General features: G+C 39.8%; 1 protein-coding gene across 2 annotated transcripts; it reads left to right on the top strand.

Moving 5' to 3' along the window:
- Positions 1-711: 711 nt before the first annotated feature.
- On the top strand, positions 712-3,188 carry FGFBP1 (fibroblast growth factor binding protein 1). 2 transcript variants are annotated; one of them, XM_032686179.1, is made up of 2 exons: positions 712-835; positions 2,096-3,188. In XM_032686179.1, the coding sequence occupies exon 2, from the start codon at positions 2,120-2,122 to the stop codon at positions 2,834-2,836; it is 717 nt and encodes a 238-aa protein (XP_032542070.1). In that variant the 5' UTR covers positions 712-835; positions 2,096-2,119; the 3' UTR covers positions 2,837-3,188. The 2 variants fall into 2 exon arrangements, with proteins under 2 accessions (XP_032542070.1, XP_032542071.1); XM_032686180.1 differs by having other exon boundaries at positions 741-835; positions 2,100-3,188.
- Positions 3,189-12,746: the final 9,558 nt, after the last annotated feature.

The raw sequence follows: 12,746 nt of genomic DNA, 5'->3' as shown, positions 1-12,746 counted from the left end.
GGATGGGAAGTCCACAACCTCTCAAGGCAGCCTCTCCTAATGTCTCACCAACCTCATCATAAAAAGAAATTTCTTCCTTACATCTCATCCAGCCTTACACTCTCAGTTTAAAGCCATCACCCCATGTCGTACCATTGCACGTCGTCATAAAAAGTCCCTCTCTGGCTCTCTTGTAATCCCCATTTAAGGTACTGAAATGTTGCTGTAAAATCTCACCGGAGCCTTCTCTTCTCCAGGCTGAATGGCCTGCACCAGCCTGGAGAGGTACTCCAGCCCTTGACTTAGTAGCCTGCTCTGGACTCATATTACTTACTATTCCAATGGTTACTTTGGTTTTTTTAAGTACTTCATTATATTTTGAAAGATAAATTTGAAGTGCTTTGTGGAGTGGTTCTCACTATCATTATCAAATTCTGCTAAACAAAATGGTAGCGTAACTTGTTGAGGGTGTGCAGGAAACATCCCTCAATAGCTGGTAACAGCTCTTTCAGAGAAGCTCATGACCTGATAGAGTTCTTATTGTTGTTCATGAGGAGGGAAGGACTTGGCTAAAGTAACACCTAAATTACGCAAGCACACCTTGTCCCTCATCATAGCCAGGCCTTTTTCTTTCTTGTGCTAAGAATGAGAACTGGCCCTTTTCCAAGGAGGTGTGTCAGAGGTAAGTGAACATGGCACTGAAGTATCCTATTGTGTTGTAATAGTCTGACTGGAGACTTGAAGGTGTGTCTCTCCCTTTATAAAAACCACGCTGCTTTTACAACGAGCTCCAGCTCTTTTGAAAGAGGTTAGTTGCCTCAGGATTGTGTTTGGGAATCCTCAAGCCCCGTGCAAGGTATGTCTTTCAGTTATCTTACTCTTTGCATTGTTCCACTTGCAATAGAATATTACTGTCAAATCTTCATTCATTTTAATGTTGTTAGTTGCTGTATTTGCAACAGAGCTGTTAATACTACATGAGGTTCTCTAAAGAGAGCTTTATGGAGTGAAAATTTGTGTATATTTGAAGCAAGTCAAGTAAAAAATATGTGAAAGTAGGATCTGCTCACATATGCTGAAACCTGTGTGTTCTACATTCTAAATTTATGCTACCAAAGATATTTGCAGATAACTGAATGTTGAAACAGATTCCTTATTAATGTGGCTGCACACGAATTTCTGCTTTCCAACATGAAAACTTGGCTGAAGAAATTACTATGATGGAAACATCTGAAAAATACATTTAGGGATTTAATCATCTAAATATCTGATTTAAACCCTGCTCTGATCCTGAAAGCTGCTTCATAAAAAGAAAAACCTATGGAAATAAATGTGTCCTGTGCAGACGCAGAAATCATCTTGATAATAAGTTGCTCACTAGCTACATTTCAAAACGGAAGCTGCATATTTATCCCTTGAATTTGGTAGCTTTAGACACAGTCCAGTACCCTGCAGGTATCTTCAAAAGCAAAAAGGTAGTTCTGTTTGTTTAGCAGTCAAAGGGGCAAAGAATGCATCAATAGTTACTTTTTGATGTCTGGAAAGACTACCATAATTTATTTCAACAGAAAACTGAAATACCATCATAACCAATGAATTACAATGATTTTCAGGATGCCTACAAAATAGTTTTTCTCAATTTGAACTAAATGATTTCCTTTCTGTCTGGTATATCTTTGAAGAATAGCCAGAGGTCAAAATCACTTATGGGACATTTTGCAAAGTGGGAGATTGTGGAAACAAATTTATTGGTGTAACTTAAGATACCTGAGATTGACAAATCCCAGGTTCATATTCCTTTGCTGACTACAATAGAGATTTTAATTAAGGTACCTCAGTTACTGGGTAGTATCGTGTCCTGACAGTGAATCTTCTGTTCCCCATTGTATAAATAGTTAAATTACTGGAATTTACTCTGCAGCCACTTATGAGGATAATTCATAGTGCTTCTAGAAACCAGATATTATTTACACAAAGGAGAGATCATTTTGCCAATAACATCACTTTAATAGGTAACAAAGAATAGTGCAATGCCATGTCTGAAAAACTTCAACTGTCAAATGGAGTCCAGCCTTAACTGAAAATGTTTTTATGTTTTTGTTTGTTTGTTCTGAAGGCAGATAACAGCAAAACAGAGACCATGAGGATCAAGAGTTTTGGACTCCTTTGTGTGTTGATGCTGGTCTCCCAGATGCTGCTAGCCAATTGTGAAAGACAGAGGGAAAGAAAAAAGGGAAGACAAGGCATAAAAGATGGTGGGAAAACCCCAACTGAATCTACCCAAGGAAACGAAAAAGTGCAGAAGTCAAAAGGAGGAAAATCATCTCCTAGAGGCAAGTTTGAAACCAAAGAGAATACTGAGTGCACCTGGGCAGTGGCAGACATGAATGCTGCTACTGTGCACGTGGAGTGCAAGCAGGGTGACAACAAGTTCTGGTGTGAATTCTCTGGAGACCCTTCCAGCTGTGCACAGTATGCAGCAAACCAGATAACCTACTGGAAACAAGTCTCCCGATCCCTAAAGAAGCAGAAGCAGATCTGTAAAGACCCCAAAAGTGTGCTAAAATCTAAAGTATGCAGGAAAGGCCCACAAAGTGCTCACCTCAGGCTGACCCACTCAAGCCTACTAACAGCAGTGGGTGCTGACAAAGGGAACACAAAGCATCACGTGCAAGATGTTGTTCTGACTCCAGCAGCTGCCTCTGTGTCTGAAAAAACACTAGAACAGAGTCCTCAAGACTGTGTTGAAGATGTAGATTACATTGACCAGAGAAAGGTGGCTGAGGAATACTGTCCAGAAAGTTTGCTTTCTTTCTGCAACTTTTTTATCACAATGGTCCAAGACAAACGATGCTGAGGAGGTGTTTCTAAAGCTCTGTATCTGAAAGTCCAGTCTCATCTAAGTTACTGCAAACTATTCCAGATGTTATTCTCATGTTATACAGTGTATATAAGAAAAAAGGAATATATTTTTCTGATTTTGTATGTACACAACAGACTACACTTAAAATAAATGAAGATGTTATAAATTTCATTTGCCCATGGATTGCTACACAGGTATCACCAATGGATGTTACATACTTTATGCAAAAGTGTGTGAGTTGTCTCCTTGTTCCTCTTTGAGCTGTGCTAGTCAAAGTGATGCATTCAGTGCTATGCACTTCTTGGTTACATACAATGCTTTTGACCTAAAAATTATTAAGAAAAATAAACTTCAAAATACATTAAAAATATGATATCTCTCTGTGTTTAAGTGCTGAAAGTGTTGAAAGTGCTAAGCTTTTCTTAAAGAATGATCTTTCACAGTACCTATCTACTGAAGTGTTGCTTATAAAGCAGTTTTAAAAATACTTTTGCAGCTTTGTAGACTTCAGCTTTCGATTGGGAGCTACATTATCATTACATTTTCATCATTAAAATAGTGAAGGGCAACAAGGTTTTCAGATTTTTCCATAAGTGTGCAAAGCTTCAGTTTTTCAATCGCATCAAAGGATGTCAGAAAACTTTGAAAACATCAGTTCTCTGTTTTTTCCTATAGTCTGAAGCACAATGTACTAAATTTTTACCAGGTAAAGAGAGACGGGAGTATAACGACTTACACATGTTTGTACCTAGGCCCAGGACTGAACTCTTTACCCAAACAGCTAAAACTCTTGTGCTCAATATTGCCTGTGTTGTCTTGAAATTCTATATTCTGTTATCTTTATGTATGGACAACACTATTCATTAAACTTCATCTGTATTAAAACAAGCAAACAGAAACACAGCAAACAAAGCCACCCAAAACTCCACAAGAATAGAAATTTTAGAAAATGTAAAGCTAAATGATGACAACTGATTTTGCTAATTTTTGAAACTCCAGCTGGAAGAAATGTAAAATGCAACTTACAATTTTCCTGTCAAACTGAGCACAGAAGGATGGTCTTCTGCTGCAGTGGTCCATGTGGAGAAACTTGAACTTTCATGAAAAACAATTTCCCTGAGCACTTCTAGCAAATTAAACTAGCATTTCAATTTCTTGAGAAAATATAGGCTATTTCCTTCTGTAATTATCTCATTGCTAGAGCATTTTTAAGATGGGATGTGGGATGCTACTATTAGTCAGCCAAACTGTTTGAGAGGGATTCAGATGTATTTTACCAAGTACATATGGCAAAAAATAAGCAGGTTCCTCTTACTGAAGTTCCAGCCTCTGCATGCCCTGTGGAAACACTGGTTATTACCAGGCTGTGCAGGATAAATTCTGTTGGGCTGGTGCTCACAGCAAAGCAAAATTCCAGTAAAAAGGGCATCAATACTAACTTCTGTGGAGGCTGGAAGACAGTCATTCCAACAGGGTGAAAAAACAGCTACTGGTTCCTTATTATTAAGGTAGATACATGAATACTGAAAGGGCAGGTGAGTTCCAGCTGCTGGACACCTTGTGTGTTGGCCTACACTACTTCACATTAGGAGATGGTTGAGATAAGAAAGTCAAAAATGCAAAGAAAGGATTAGGAGCCTTGTTTGGCCCAAGCAATCATACACTGCAGTAATTAATTATTAGTATCTATTCCAGTATACAGACACCTCTCTAATAGTTCCAGATCACAATGAGAGCACTGGGCAGGCCTGGCTTAAGAGGCTCACTTGCTCCAGATGCTTTGGAAAATGTCCAATCCTGTCTACCCTCAGCTGCTGTTACCCTCAGGAGTACTATGGTGAGGACTCTGGATATGTCTTGCTCTGTTGCCAGAAGGCACTGCTCTCCCTTGTGATTGGCAGCCAGCCAGAGCAAATTCCAGCCCAGTATTCCAGAGCTGAGAGTTACATCTCTGTGTGCAGGACTGTCAGCACCTGGACCCACATGTTGGAGCTGCACGTTCCTCTCCAAGGATGCATTATATTTCTTCTGCCTCATCTTCTTGTTTCCTTTCAGGGCAGACTTTTATCTTCACGTGTGGCTCTCTACAGGAGGCAAACATGCTCATTCTCAGCAGTTCACGTGTGCATTTCACCTGTGATGCAAGCAGTTGTGCAAGGACAGTGTGGAGCATCAGGAGAAAAAGGAGATCTCTGTGCAGCCTTTTTTCTTGGAAAGTGGGCTAATGTGAGAGTGAAGATCTCAAAACTGTCTCAGCCAAAGCATGGGATTTTTAGCTTCCAGGGGTATGTAGTTTTGACTGTTCTTCAGAAGAGTGCATTTCAGGATAGCAGGGTCTGAGGCAAATGTGTCTGGAGTCGAACTTCATTAACAGCCTCTTCCATAATTGCACTGATCACAAGGCTATGGCTAAGTGCATCTAAGGTCTCACTGCACTTACCAAGCCTTGTGTTTCAGCCAACATCCACAAAGCAACCCCTTGATACCAATCACATATAAGTCACTTTATTTGGAGCATTTACAGTGTCACTAAAGCCAGTATAATATTGGTGCTTCTGGAGTCAAGCTGCCTAGCATCAATAAAATATTCCCTGGCATTGTTCATCTTAGGACTTGTGCTCATTATGAAAAAGTTCACAGCTGAGCTCTATTCTTTGACTCTTTGTTCCAGGTGCACCAGTTGTCATCGCATCAGAGCTTCATGTTTGAAGAACTTGGTGGTAGTGACTTTTCTAACACCTTCTATAGCAGGGCAGTGAAGGAAAACAAATGGGTTTAAATTCTGTCTGTGTAGCCCAAGTCCTCTGTCCTACCATATTGAAAACATAAAAATCTCAGTTTTCTTAGTCTTAATCTGAGTTATGGAAAAATTGTCTCCATTTTGCACCTGGGGAAACAAGGTATAGAAAGGCTGGATGACCTTGACAGTCTTAGGAAGAAAATCAGTGGCTGAATTAGCAACCAAAAAGAGGTCTTCAGAGTTCCAGTGGTTCCCTTCTCCTGTGCTTTGTGATTAAACCATTCTGAATAAGAACTGCATGCATTTGTTCTTGAAAACACCCTGCTAATTTCTAGGTATTTTAAAATTACGCAGAGTATCTTTGGGGAAAATTAGCTTACTTTCTCAGCAATATAGTTTATTTCTGCAGACAACTCTGGGTATTATAAAATGAATACTTACTTGCAAAGAAGAATAGGGCTTTTGAAGATAGGAAACTCATTCTGTCTTCAGAGGTGAAGCTTTAGGGAGTTTTCCTTCTCTTGCAATATGGAATACTTCTGCATTTGAAAGATGTTTTAGATGATGGATGATCTTTCTTAGGTGGACCCAACCCTCACATACTCTCACAAATTCTTAAACCCTCATCAAACTTAGGAGGGTCAAAAGTTTGTTTTAAAAAGGGAAGAGATAAATTCGGAATTTAAGAGTGTTGCAAAAGTTATCTCTTAACATATGATGATGTTATCTAAAAATTGTTAGATGTTTCTTTGTATTCACTAAGAAAAGGGAAAATGTTAATTCCCACATAATAGCTCTGGCAATGCAGCACTTAAGAATCTGTAAAATTTCAGCTCCTTTAGCTTTAAACTTTTTATTCTTTACTATTTTCTGTGGTGTATTTTGTGTTCACTTTCACACAATTTCATTTGAATGGGTTTCCGTTCCTTTTGCAACCTCCTTTATTCATTTACCGCTTTGGCAAAAGTACAGATTACATATCTAATCTCATATGTTGCTTGACTGCTTGAAGGAGAATAGAGCTGAGTGACTCAGCCTTCCTGCTTCCAGGAGTTCCCCACCCTCCTCTTCCCCCAAGGGGGCCAATGGGTACCTACCACCTGATATCACCTCACCTGAATTTGACCAACCATAGTGGAGGCTGTGTTCAGACAAGACACATTTTACACTGCCATGCTCGCTCTGTGTAGACATAGCTGAACACAGACAATAAATTCCACTCCCTTTTCCACTTCTACCTTATTTTTTTCTGATGCTGCCCTGAGCAATGCAGCTCAATACTTGTTGGTTGTTGCTGCACCTCACCCATACCTTTACTGGGTTTGCATTCCAGTCCAATATATTATATTTTTTGTTCCTCCAGGCCATTCCAAGAGTGATACCACACTGCGAATCGATCAAATGGGAAAATCCAGCTTAAAGGATGGGAAATTCAGCAAGCTCCAGCCTGCAGAGGTTCCTTGATATCTTGTCACTCGGATGGTGCTCCTAATAGGAGCATTCATGGCTTCTACCTGTTATCACCATCAGTGGTGCAAACCCTAGGGCATTTCTGCGTTGTAAGATCCTTGAACCTCTTTCTGTTCTCTCCTTGAATGAGCAGGGGAACTTGGAACCCTGGGTGCAGTCATCACCTCTCTTCAAAAAGACAGAGACAAGAAGGCAGGGTGCAAGAACCCTAGAAAAGTTAGTGTTATCAGGCACTGAACATCTGGAGGGCTCTAAAGGATATCCGTGTGTCTCGCTCGCTCCTTTGCTGTTATTGCAGTGAGACAATCGAGAGCCACAGATAAAGAGACAGGACTGGCCATGTCATAAAGCTTTTTACCTGTTTGTAGAGTTTTGTAGCAGGAAAGGATTCATTGAGGCCCAGCTTATCTCTTTAACAAGGATTGATACATAACAGATATATCTGGAAATATGCTGCCACCCATGTAAAGTATGTGTTTTATTTAGCTGCTAGAAATTCTTCCAAACTTGCTTATTGATCCTGCTAGAAACAACTGCTTTTTAAAGAAGTAATAATGAGTAGCTGGAAGAACAGTGAAGAGTTCCCATCAAGTCAATGTTACCTGGTTGCCTCAGTCACTGATCATACCAGGATCCATGGGAAAATGATAGACTTAATTAACCCAAAGTTCCCTGTGGACCTTGTAAGTCTCACACTGTTTTCCAGGCAATAAACAGATACATCAAAGGGACTTTGTTATATAATGAGAGCCTGCAGCATGTTCAAAACTGTCCACAAGTGTGCATGTATAAGTACTCTGTGGTGCTTTGTGTATGCCAAGGAAGAGGAGAGCTGTTCCAGTCAGCCAGAACATTTGAGGTTAAAATGAATCTTAAAATGCAGGAATTGCAATATTATCTGTAACAGGAATGTATTCTATACATCCGTAATATGTGCACTAATTATATATAATGAATGTGTTTAGATAATAGAATATTATTTAAATAATATGAATTCCCTTCACATCTGTTGCCTGAAGGTTATGTGGTTTCTAGAGTCACTCTAGAAATGGTGTGTTCCCTTGAAAAGTCTTGCACTGCTTTTGGGCTACTCCATAGCAGCTCAGTCTCTACAGACGTACTTGTCATGGCAGCTCATTTCCTATTCTATGTTCCAAAGGGGTCTCCAAAGGATGGCTACAGTTCTTCCCTGCAGTGCAAGGTTCTAGGCAATTTTCTGTATTGTCCCTTGTGCCTGCAGCCATGAACATGGTCTTTTCTCTGTATGTGTGGCAGTCTACAGTTCTTAGTGACTTATAAGGATTTTCAGCTCAGAGACTCTGTATTCCTCACTTATATGTGCAAGGCACAGGAATGAGCTAAAGAGGTAAGTTTGAAGATGGAGAAAAGTCAACACTAGGGGTGCTGGTTTTGATGTGACTCCAGAGGAAATATTATCTCCAAAAAAATCCTAGTACAAAGTATTAGGGATTGCAGGTGATGCTGCAGATGGGTGCTCGGGTGCACAACATTCCATTTGGGTTAGTGATCAGGTTGCTGGTTGTGCAGGATCATTAGAACTCCCAGGTCACTGTCACTGCAGGAGTGAGGATGTTAGCTGACGATGTCCTGGCCAATGTCCAGAGAGGTAATTACACTCTACAGCCCAAGCTCTTCTCAGAATTTCAATCAGATGCAGCTTTTTTTCACCATCTTGAACTGCTTTGTGCTCTGACTGCTAATACCCTGATGTGGCTGATTTTGTGTAGGCAAGGGCCTGGGAGAGTATTTACTGGAGTCCCCCAGTCTGAAGGAGGGCCAGTTGTTAAGGTCATTTCTGACTGTTATTTAGATGGTGTAAAAACAGAACCCAGAAAATCATTGTTTTCACAGAGGCAGAATTAATATTAACAATTAGAAACATAGTCTTTGTATCCAGTGGTTTTATCTTGAATGTCCTTGTGCTTGATGTTTCTTTTATACTACAATCCACACAATCCTAAGAAAATGTATATTTGCCCTTCCAGTATGAGTAAGGCTTGAAACCATAAAAAGTCCACACCCGCTGTTCAAAAGCCAAATGCCAAATACAAAGAGCCCCCTACTAATTACTACTTTAAAAATTGCATTCTAACTTAATCTCATAAGTGTGGTCCAAGACTTTTGAGTGCTTTAAACTGAGATGGGAGAGATTCCAGGCAATCAAATGCAAGCAGTATTAATAGAAATTACATTTGTGAAGTTGACTTTTTCAAACAAAAAGGAGCAAAAATGTACCTGTGAAAGAAATGTTAAAAATTGTTCACGTGAGATTCTGTAGAAGCGATGTTTAGTGATGGATAAAAACATAATTCAGAGACTGGTAATGTATGCCTACTTTGATTTCAGAGTATTTTATTCAGAGTATAGAGCAGACTCCTCATAATTAAAAGGCTCTGAAGAATAGTGTGTGTTACTGTATTATACAGAAGAAAAAAGACAAAAGACCTGTTTTAATGTACAGCAAAGTTCCAGTGGAGCTTCCCTTTTCAAAAGCTGGCAATGTTTAGCTGTATGCCTCTGCTATCTTACATACTCCTTTCTTGACATTGTGAGCCTATCCCTTATCTTCAGGCAGATATTCAGGTACCAACATGCTTCACAGGCCTTTGTGGAAATGGAAGAAGTACATAAATCGGGGTCCCTCCAGAAGCACATCACACAAATTTATTTCTCCTTCCTCTCCATACAGATGAAGTATGAGTTGGGGATATATGAAAAAACAGACAAACAAAAAGCCCCGAAAAAACCACAACAAACCCCTCCTGCTCCCCTCCCCCCTCAAATTGTTACAGAGTAGGTTTGGTAAGCCATTACAAACTCCTGACTTTTTGTACCCTTCCGCTTAAAACTGCGGATATTCCTTTTTCTTCTTTTTTTTCTTGTTTTGTACCCAGTGTTGCAGCACTAAGCTCACCTTAAGGCTGGAATTTAGGTTTTTATCAGGAGCTGATGATACCAGATCATGCCTGCATGGTTCATCTGAATTTGCTCCATACTTTTCCTGTAGACAGGTCTGGCAAGAGTACAGATATAATTTCAATTAGTATATTGGCTTCAGTCTTTGGAAGTAGGGAAAGATATTTAGAGATTAAAACTAACTTATTTTCCCGCAGAACACTAGTCTTCATATCACCCTTCCTGTCTCTTGAATGTTGAATTTGGCTTGTCTTTTGCATTTCTATTCCCTGAGTGGCCTTGTGTTCTCCTCGTGAACTCAACCCATTTTTATAAGAACACTATTTTCAAAGGCATATGCCTATTCAATACTAATGAAGCTCCTCTGGACTTGCATAAGTACTACTCAGAAGTAAATTTGGCTAATAGCCTGTCACTAGGATTAATTTTGTCCTTTGAAATGGCTACTGTAATTTACTATTGACTAATAAGTCAGAGGTGGTAAAATGATTAAATGCTTGCAAATAGCATTAATTGAACAACTGAAAACAGGATAAAAGGAGAAAGTAGCAAAGACAAAAACAATGTCTGTCCCTCAACAGCTCTCTCTTTCCACACTCTTTTATGTCATGTCATTCAGGCTACGTCTTTTAGGCTTCTTCATGAATACAAGACACAACTGCTGCACGAGTTCAGCAAACACTGCAGTCAATATGACTCCACTGATACCTAGAGGTAATGTATCCGACCTGATGGATATGAAATTGTGTGCCTAAGAAGATATAAGCATGTTCTTTCTGGCTGGTACTGTGACTGGGACATCCAGTTATCATGGAGTGTTATTCACACTCTTAGGCTGGTTGCTCCTGGCTTTTGTTGAAGATGGGATGTTCTTAAGGGTACCATTCCCTTTGAGCCCAGAGTTCACACTGGTTGTTGGTAGTGAGTAATAGTCTCATCCAGTGGCTGCTATTATGCCACAATATCCTTTCTAATTTAAGTACAGAAAGAAAGAGACTTCAGTGTTTGTAGCAACACCTGAAATGTTTGTTTTCTTTAGGCATGTTCTCACTAGTTTAAATGCAACCGACTATGATGAGTTTCTGGCCATCACACTCACCTCAGATTTCATCTACCAATTGTAGATGTGCAAGAGACTACGACATATCTGATGTTTGCTAGAAACATCTTTGAGACTAGAAAGTTTTATGGTCCTATTTTCTCTCCTATATTTGGGATGATGTTTCCAAATGCCTCTGGTCCTCAGAAGTCAATCAACATGCTCTTAAACTTGACCTGTGAACTCCAAATGTCATAAGAAAACATATTTTCATGGCAGTCTTTGGATTTGAGCTGTCAGCTGATGAGTTAGAGGAAACTGAATTATTCTTCTCAGCTCTGATGGAGGATGTGTAGTTCCTTTCCTACCGTGTTCTGTTTAGTCATACGGTACTAAATCACAAAACTGACGTACTGCTGGTGCACAGAAACCAACAAATAACGGGCACAATCTGAGCAGTGCATTGCATTGCAGACCATTCAGAAGCCTCAGGGGCTCCAGACTGGACGTATAAAAGAAATCTCTTATGAAAATCATTATAGAAAAACAATTACCAGTGCTCCTTTTGTGTCAAGTTGATTTATTGCACATTGGATATGCATATGTCTGGCAACAAGCAGGACATATGAGCAATGTTTTCTTTGCTCTTTCCAGAATCCAACTTGCTTCACTGAGATTTGAGGAGACTTCTCACTCAGATACTAACAGGCAGTGAAGTCTGTCTGATGAAGATATCATTCCTGATGAGCTGCCAGGTAAGATTCAGCTTGAAAAAAGAGTTTGAAAACATCCGTTGTCACCCACAGGGAAATTCATGTGACCCTTTTGCAGTCAGCATCTCAAAATCCATGAGCAATGGATGCAGAAAATGAAACAAACCAGCAATCCCAGCCACTGCTGCGCGCAGCCTTTTAAAATGCTCACGCAACGACTTCAATTTTCTCTACAATTCAAAAAATTTCATATCTTCCACATCCACATTTAAATCACTGAACTCTGTATGTTGCAAGAAATAACCTCCTTGGCCTCACTGTTTCTTTAGATTTCTAGACTATGCTGAGAGCTGCTCAGGTCTGCAACATTCGTCCTGCCTTGGAGGCAAAACACAACGCTCCAACGAAGATCCCACAGATGCAGGTGAGTCCCTTTCATATGCCTTATAGCTAAACTTTAGTTGTGCTTCCACTGCAGGAAAGACATGAATTCAGGTCAAATGCTGTTGGAATACCCTGCAGTTAGCACCAAGCTGTACGTATAAAAAAAAATCAGCCTTTGGACAAATTTTTGGAAAAATCTAAGAACAGAATAATATAACAATAGAGTCAAATAATGGTACCTGATGCTAGACATATGTTTAATGGCAATCCATGTGAAGAGGTGAATAAAATGTGGAATGAAGTATTCAAACAGTCATGCCTAAGATTTTAGTTTAATCAAAAGCCTACAATTATTCACTACTCATTCATTATATATTACCTGGCAGTGAAGAAAGATGAAGCGCCTTAGGATATACAAGGGACATTTAACTGCATGTAACCAAACATTTGCAGTGCTTGGTTACCAGCAGCAGTACAGAATACCCTGATGGGGAAAGCTGTTGGTGTTTTGGATCAGCAGTGACAAGACTTCGGACAGGAATGAGATGGGAAATAATGAGCAGCATCAGAGCAACAGCAGTGGTCATGCTGAACAGTGTTGCAGAAAGCAATGGGGTATGT

The sequence above is a fragment of the Chiroxiphia lanceolata genome, chromosome 4 (genome assembly GCF_009829145.1).
Source record: "Chiroxiphia lanceolata isolate bChiLan1 chromosome 4, bChiLan1.pri, whole genome shotgun sequence".
In the NCBI taxonomy this organism is placed as follows: Eukaryota; Metazoa; Chordata; class Aves; order Passeriformes; family Pipridae; genus Chiroxiphia; species Chiroxiphia lanceolata.
Note: the sequence above shows the minus strand (reverse complement) of the source record. Positions and strands in the feature narration are given on the sequence as shown.

Bases quoted from the DNA above. Each gene is read 5' to 3' on its own strand.
- FGFBP1 (XM_032686179.1), top strand. From the start codon at position 2,120: ATGAGGATCAAGAGTTTTGGACTCCTTTGTGTGTTGATGCTGGTCTCC.